The 8694-nt window shown below is 37.6% G+C and overlaps 1 protein-coding gene across 3 annotated transcripts in view; it reads left to right on the top strand.

The window, feature by feature from the left end:
- TOP1 (topoisomerase (DNA) I) overlaps window positions 1–8694 on the top strand; it is an 82248-nt gene that overhangs the window by 23700 nt on the left and 49854 nt on the right. For 2 of the 3 annotated variants that reach the window (XM_006763781.2, XM_015563911.1), the window contains exon 2: window positions 3601–3703. In XM_006763781.2, the coding sequence (XP_006763844.2) occupies window positions 3601–3703 (103 nt within the window). Of the gene's footprint in view, window positions 1–278; window positions 301–3600; window positions 3704–8694 lie in introns of those variants that run through there. The other variant, XM_015563912.1, reaches the window with a different exon arrangement.

Below are 8694 nucleotides of genomic sequence, written 5' to 3' on the forward strand. Positions count from 1 at the left end.
ATTAGTAAGATGTCTACAAATATTTTCAGCATGCGGGATATAGATCCATATGCCCTATTGGCTTCACTTTTTCACCTACTGGCTTCTCTTCTGACCAACATGTTTAGTTAGATGTCCCACTGTTACCTTAAATACACTATGACTTCAATTAGTTGCATTATTTCTCCAGTCTTTTTCTTTTCCCCCACCTTTTGTCTGCATGACTTCCTGTGTCTTCAAAGCCACTTTGTTCTCCTAATTACAGGGACCCAAAGTCTTTGAGCGTTTGACTCTTCTGGATTTATTTATTACACATGGCCAGTGAGTTCCTGAAACTGAGTTCTAATTCCAGTTTCCTTAACATGCTTTTTTTATTTTTTTACATTTCTTCCTTCGCAACCCTGCTGCTCTCACTTTTTTCTAGACTTCTTCAAAAATCATCAGCTAGTTACTCTGCTTTTTACCTTTCTACCCACACTGTCCTCCAATTAATCTTTCTTAAGTATGGCTTTTATTGTGTGTGTGTGTGTGTGTGTATGTGTGTGTGTGTGTGTGTGTGTTTCCTTTTCTGCTTGAAGTGGCTCCTTGTTATCCTTAGTGTAGGACACCCTGACTCTTGGGTTAATTTTATCTATCAGATTCTATCTCTTTCTACTCCTTAATACAAATTATCTCTTTGCTAGTCTTCTCCTTGATGTTCCCTTATATAATGAAAAAAAAAAAAAAACAGATTAGAAGGGAAGAAGGTTAAACTTTTTATTATGAAAAGTTTCAAGCATATATGGCAGTAGAGAGAGTAATGAACTCCTGTGTATCATATCTGCCTACTTCAATAACTCTCAACCTTTTGCCAATCTTGTTTTATCCATCTCTGTATCTCTTCCCCACTCCGATTTTTTTTTTTTTTTTACTTGTGGGTATTTGAAACCTACCTAGAATTACTTTCTATTTATTTTTTATTTAATTTCCTTATTCTTTAAATTTAGTGCTTTTTAGTGAATTAAATTATACTAGTACTTCTCAAAGTAAAAAATTATAGCTTGGTAATTTTAAAAATAACTTTTTTATAATAAAAGTGATTCACATGGGGAAAAGATTGGAAAAGAAGACGAAGTATATACCAAAAATCAACTTGCTCCGAAATTCACTACCCAAAGATAACTACTTTTAACATTTTGTCATCTGTCTTCTAATCTTTTTCTTATAAGTTTGTTTTTGTTTTTGTTGAATTATACAAAAGAGTAATTAGAAAAAGATATGTCCCTGCCATACTCTTGAGCCATAATAGCAGATCATAATATTCTGTTTCCTGTTTGCTAAATCTGGCCCATAAACAAAATCAAACAATACAGACACCATTCCAGGTTGTACTGTTGGAGGCATGTTTTGTCATTATTATGATTTTACCCATAAGTGCTTAGTTTAGAGCAGAAGTAATTGCAGGTTTTTATTACTGGCAGGTATTGGGGGCCACCAGCTTGGTACATTGGATTGACTCAGCATTTTAAAGTTTTAGACTTGAGACTTTTAGAAGTTGGAGTCTTCTATGTGTATTGCATGGAGGATTGCGTTCAAGTCCTGCTTCTGATACCATATCATTTTATTCTTCCCATCTCTGTGGGATGAGAAATTCTTATAGGTAAGGGTACGATCATGTACATTTCTGTCCCCATAGGGCCTGGCACAGAATCCTTAGTGGATTATTCCAAATGTAGCTTCTTTTGACACATTTTGGGAACCAGGAATAGGATGAACACGTATGTTGCCTATCCATTATTAGTTATCTATTCCTTCGAAATATGCTACCTCAAAATTTAGCAACTTAAAACAACAAATGCTTGTTTTCTCACACAGTTTCTTGAGCCAGGAATCCAGGAGCAGCTTAGCTGGGTGGTTCAGCTCAGGGTGTTTGTGGGGTTGCAGTTATCTAAAGGTTTAACTGAGACTGGGGGCCTACTCCAAGATGATCTACCCACATGGCTCTTGTCGGAAGTTTCAAGTCCTCGCCATGTGGGCTTCTCCATAGGCTGCTTAAATGTAACAGTATGGCAGCTGGCTTCCCTCAGAGCAAGAAGAAAAATCCAGTGTCTTCTATGACCTGGTGTCAGAAGTTACATACCAACATTTCCATTTTATTCTGTTTTTTTTAGGAGTGAATCTCAAGTCTAGTCTACTCAAGAAGGAAATTAGGCTACACTTATTGAAAGGAAGAGTATCAAAGAATCTGTTAAACATATTTTAAAATCGCCACACATGTGTTACGTACATAAACTTCCAATTGATGAATATTCAACTTTGGGGTGACCTGACCCCAATGAACCTCTTTTTTAGTAGGCCCTTGGATTAATTCTGATACACCCTATAATTTTGAGATTTACTGACTTAAATAAGTGGAGAGAGAGAACCCTGTTCATGGATTAAAAGACATGAGAGTGTTTCCAAATTGTCCTGTGAACACAGTTCCCAGCTGGCCTTTTCTTTTTTTTAAAGAAATTGACAAAATGAATCTAAAACTTATATGGAAATGCAGAAGACATAGAATAGCCAAAATTACTTTTAAAAGAATAAAGCTAAAGTACTTAATATTATCTGATTTCAAAACTTCCTATGAACAAGAACCTTACTGTGAAGCTATAGTAGTAGTGTCTGTGTAAAGATAGGACAGAGTTGAGAAATAGGCCCGTGATTATATGGTCACTTCATTTTCAGTAAAGAGGTCAAAGCAATTCAATGGGGAAAGGGCTGTCTTTTCAAAAAATGGTGAAAGAGCAACTGGGTATCTTTATAGATTAAAAAATGTGCCCTGTGTGTCCCTTACCTCTGTAAAAATCTTAGAAAAAACCTATTCACAATATATATAGCTAACCAAAAAAGTCGTAATCCAGAATGTATAAAGAACTCTTACAACTCAGTAATAAGACAAATATTTTTAAAATGGGGGAGAGATTTGAAGATATACTACATTAAAGAAGATATACGAGTGGCCAATAAACACACGAGAAAATACTCATCATTTAATGGAATCTTCCAAGGCAGATTTCACAAAGCAGCCCAGACAAGGCCTCCCATTACCCTGCCTCTAAAACCAAGACGTGTTACAAATGCCATTAGAATCTTGTCATTGTGCTTTTTAAAAAAATATATATATTGATTGATTTCAGAGAGGAAGGGAGAAAGAGAGAGATAGAAACATTAATGATGAGAAAGAATCATTGATTGGCTGCCTCCTGCACACCACTGGGGATAGAGCCTGCAACCTGGGCATGTGCCCTTAACCGGAATCAAACCCGGGATCCCTCATTCCACAGTCCCATGCACTATCCACTGAGCCAAACTGGCTAGGGCTGGGGTTTTTTTTTTGTTTTTGTTTTAATCCTCACCCAAGGACATGCTTAGAGAAAGGAAAGCGGGTGGGAGGAAGAAACATTGGTGTGAGAGAAAAACATTGATCAGTTGCCTTCCATACGTGCCCTGAACAGGGATGGAACCTTTGAGCGCACAGGATGAAGCTCAACCCACTGGGCCACTCTAGCCGGGTGTCTTCTTGACTGGCCTGTCAAGGTAGGCAGGCAGGAGATAACTCATGACTCCTCTTAACTGATTCATCTCTTATGGTTGCAGATTCTCATAAACACAAAGATAAACACAAAGATCGGGAACACCGGCACAAAGAGCACAAGAAGGACAAGGAGAAGGACCGAGAAAAGTCCAAGCATAGCAACAGGTAAGGGTTGAACCAGCAAATCCTTCATTTCTCAGCTGGTTGGCTGTGGCTTGGCTCACCTACAATAGGCTTTAACTTGAGCTACAGTCATAAACAGTCAATCCTGGATAGCAAAGTAAGCAGAGACGGTATTTGATTTGAGTTTTTAAGAGATAGCCTTGATAATTCAGGCTTTACTGGTGATTCCATTGTTCAGATCAGGAAGTGTAAGGCAAGTATAGTGAATTTCCATTCAATATATACCTCATTAGAGTATAATTTTTAAGTAAGTCAGCTATGGCTTCATTGTAGTATGATGGAATTTAATCAAGTGTCCAGAGAACTTGTCTTGATTAAAGGTGACTAGATTAGAGACATGATCTATTTTTTCCTTCTTCCTATACTTTTAAAAGGGTATAAATGAAAAATTCTTAACTTGGGTTTCCATGGTCTGTGAGCTCCTGAAATCATATGCAAAAGATTGAATATATGCGATTATCCTGGAGAGGGCATTCCTAGCTTTCATCAGGTTATCAGAGGAGTTCAGCTCTCACAAAAGCCAATGACCCACCAATATAAATGAAACTCAGTAGTGCTGTCCTCTGGGATCCAAGCCTCAGAAATATGTTTGTTTGTTTTTTGTTTTGCTCCCATTTTTTTGGTGTAGGAGGCAAGTAGTTAAGCTCAAAGATGTGTAGGGTATCTTTGGATATAGTACTACTTGTTGAAAATGAGGACTTAGGCTTCTATTTTGAGTTAAAGGCAGTTGGTGAGAAAGTTGTATGGTATTCCCATGGTAGGTTAAGTTTTGTTAGAAGGGAATGTAAAGATTAAACATTTATTAGAACTAGTGCCTCCAGCCTAGAATCTCTTAGAACTACACTTGGTTCTTGAACAACTTGTTGATCCACTTATATGCATTTTTTTTTTCAATAAATACTGTAAATGTATTTTCTTTATAACATTTTCGTTCCTCTGGGGGCTTACTTTATTATAAGACTAAGTATATAATGCATATAACATACAGAATATGTGCTAATTGACTGTTTATGTTATTGATAAGGCTTCCAGTAACAGTAGGCTATTAGTAGTTCAGTTTTTGTGGAGTCAAACATTATACGTCGATTTTTGACTATGCATGGAGTGGAAGGTTGGCACCCCTACCCCCCTCATTGTTCAAGGGTCAGTTATACTTCATTAGCTTGGTTTATTGGCTGTAGACAAGTTAAAGTGAGAATTGCTTTTAAAGTATATTCTTTTTATGAATCATTAAAATTTAAAAATACTTTTTATGAATACATTTCTGAACCATTAAAATAAGTAGGTTAATTTTCTCTAGTGGGAATATTTCTTCATGAATCATCTACCACTTCTGTGGTCTTTTTTTCTCCACTGCTAACTCATTTCTTGCTACCTGATCATCTAGTTTCCATTTTCATTACTCTAGAGAATTTAATCTTAGTAGATTAGATGAAGAAATGCTCATTTTCATGTTACCAGAAATTTGTCCATAAAGACTTTAAAAAGATAGAGGTTAATATTGAAAACTTGAAAAAATTGATCCCTTCTTCTCTGGTACATACTTCACCAATCATGATTTGCTATTGTGGTGGGAGACAAGATTGGGTAAAAGTGGCACAAAAGGCTTTAGGACATAATTTTGGTCCTGCCCTGACTTGTCAGAATTTCATTTTTAAAAATAAAAGATGTGATTTTGGTGTTACTTTTCTTGAAAAATCCATAGTAGCTTAATTACCTCTATCTGGCAGAAGGCCTCTTGTCTTGGTCCACCTGCTTTGGTCTCATGTGATGTTGGCTAGGTTAAATAGCCTTTCTTAACTCAGCTTTCTCATCTTCCTCATCTTCCTCAGTTTTCTCACATTACATGCTTCAGAGGGGACCAGTCAATAAGCATAAAAGCACTGTAACTGTGAACTGCTCTACAAATGTGGGAGATATTTTGTACATTCATCCTAGCATACTTTCCAAGATTATAGTATAGGCAAATTCAGGAATTTTTCCTGAGCAATTTTGTGTCTTTTAATATTTTCTTCATGTCTACTCAAAATGCTTAAGAAAATAATAGCCTGTTTGCCAAGAGGCATTGGAAAACCTGGCCTGAGTTTCTGTTTACACATGACTACATGACTAAATCTAGCCCGGGATCTCTAATTCACATGTGAATAACTTTAAGACAGTTTAAGTGGATGATGTGTTGTAAGCAGACTTTTAAATACTTTTTGTTTGACCTCTATTGACACATTACCTCTTTGCAACAAAGGAAGTGTCTTGGTTATAGTCCATTAAAATCCTGTACACCATGTTCCTTTTTTAAGTGGCTTCTAATCTTTCAAGTTGTTTTGGGTTTTTTCATTTTTCTTCTGTAGCAGATTAAGGAAACCTTGAGGCTTGTTAAGTCACCTGTGAAGCCCAGAATAATTAAGATTTCATATATTCTGTTTGAAAATGCTTCACTTTATTCTGATACTTTGTTAACAGTAATGTGTTTGTATGTTCCTTTTGACTGTTAGATTTTAGCATCAGTCATTTTTCCTTGGGTTACACTAAGGACCCATATCCAGGAGGCATCTTTTTGCTGTGTAGTAACATGTGCTGCATACTTGGAATGTCAGAGAATGGAAAACCAGCCTTTCTGTTGAGAGAATGGGATGTGGACCCACCCCTCAAGGAATCCCATCTTATTCCTGTGATTTTCCCTTTGTTCTCAAGGTGAAAATAAGGGAAAGGGTATTAAAGATTATTTCATCTTATCTCTTTGTGTATCAGGAGTCTGAGGTGATATGCTCATAGTCACAGGGCAATAGGGTAGTAGAGAGAGGATGAGACCAGGGCTTCTGAATCCTCATGTTTTTCTTCCACTACATTATTCTTTCCAGTTAAAAACAAAACAAAACAAAACAAAAACTCCCTCCCCGAAGAAGGTTAGTTATGTAACTCAACTGTCTGTGTTTAAATAATAAGCACCTCTTTCTCATTTGCATGTCATAAGCAGCTCAGTGTTTAAAAGGCCAGAACATTTCAGGCACGACCTCTCACTTTGGGCCCCACATCTCTAAAGTTTTTGGCACTAGTTGTATTAGTCTCATTAAATTCTGACCCAATGAAAACCCCATCTCTGACTATCTCCTGTTTGGTCTGTGACATCACAGGAAGAGTTTATACCAAAGTCAAGTAAAAATAATTTCTTCTGTTTATCTCTGACACTGCTTCTTTCTGTTAGCATTAATATTTAGCACTTTAGATCCTTGTAAAAAAAATGTATATATAGATCCTCCCCCAAAAAACCCAAAAGGAATACTATTTCTTTTTAAGATGTTTAAAATTCATTTTTAGAGAGAGAGGAAGGGAGAAGGGAAGAGAGAGAGAAATATTGATGTGAGAGTGTATCATTGATTGCCTCCTGCATGCCATTCCCACCAGGATGAGTGTAAGGGGGCAATTGAGCCTACAGCTCAGGCATGTGCCCTGACCAGAAATCAAACTGGCAACCTTTTGGTGCATGGGACAACACCCCCACCCAACTGAACCACACTGACCAGGGCAGGAATACTCTCAACTAGACGCTAAGGAATCACTGGGCTTGTAGGCTCTCACCAAACACTTCTCTTGAAAGGTTGCATTATTTTTTTTTATCCTCACTTGAGGCTATGTTTATTAATTTTTAGAGAGAGAGGAAGGGGCGTCAATCGGTTGCTTCCCACACGTTCATCTGGGGATTGAACCTGCAGCTTTTTGGTATGCAGAATGACTCCAATCAAGTGAACCAGCTGCCCACGGTGAAAGGTTACATTCTTAGCCATAAATTATCTTTAATACTAGACCTCTTCTGTGAACAACATTATTAAAAGCAATTTTGGCCCTAGCCAGTGTGGCTTCCTTGGGCGTCAGTCTGTGCACCAAGAGGTTGCTGGTTTGATTCCTGGTCGGGGCACATGCATGGTTTGCAGCCAATAGATGTTATATTCTCATATCAGTGTTTCTTTCTTCTCCCTTCCTCTCTCTCTAAAAATCAAACTATTTTTTTTCTTTATGGAGTAAGGTATTGCATATGTGTCCTTATTATCCCCCTACTCCTGCTCCCCTCCACCCCCACTCATGCTGCTGTAAGAAAGAAAGAATTCTTGCCATTTGAAACTATTTTTTTTTTAAGGCAATTGGGGGATGGATGGTGGTTTTAGAAAATAAAGGCTATCACAAATGTGAAAAACAAGATTCTTCCTGCTGGTTTATTTTTTATTTATTTTTATTTTTAAAATTTTATTTTGTTTAAAGTATTACAGATAGTAGTATGTCTCCTTTTTTTCCCCATTGACCTCCTCCCCCCCGCCCCCCCGCCCAGTGTCTTGTGTCCATTAGTTATGCTTATATGCATGAATACAAGTCCTTCGGTTGATCTTAAATAAAGTTGCTTCTAGCTCTAAGCTCTGAACTCTCTGATATTTCACTTAAAAGCAACACAAATTATCAAAATATCAGAAAGTTACAAGAAAACTGGGTGTTCGACCAACTGATGAAAGGTCTGAGGAGAATAAATGAAAACAACATGTAAATATTCACAATAGGAAAATACAGAGAAGGTCCATCTGCAGATACCAGAGACACTCAGCTGAATTCAAGTGCTGGGGCCTGGTGGACATGACAGGACACATGGGTCTGCTCACCCTTTTCCCTCCGAGTCGGGCGGGAAAGAGGAATTGAGAGGACGTCCAAGGCCTAAGTCTGGCTCATGCCTGGCTCACAAGCAAATTGGCTTATCCTCCTAAGCCAAAAGTATGCGCTAAAGCAAATGAGCAATGACAGAAATTGGCAAAAGGAGGACTTTCCTTCAAATTGTGAAGAGTCCATAAAACCATAATAAAAATATCTGAGTATGGAAAAAGTAATTGTGGAGCCACAGCTGTGTTCTGGGAACAAAGACACACCACAGCACACTGAAAAGAGATGATGCTGGTCCTCCCATACAAAAGGGAGTAAGCAGAAGAGGAGGCAAC

This window comes from Myotis davidii, unplaced genomic scaffold, assembly GCF_000327345.1.
Source record: "Myotis davidii unplaced genomic scaffold, ASM32734v1 scaffold199, whole genome shotgun sequence".
Classification (NCBI taxonomy): domain Eukaryota; kingdom Metazoa; phylum Chordata; class Mammalia; order Chiroptera; family Vespertilionidae; genus Myotis; species Myotis davidii.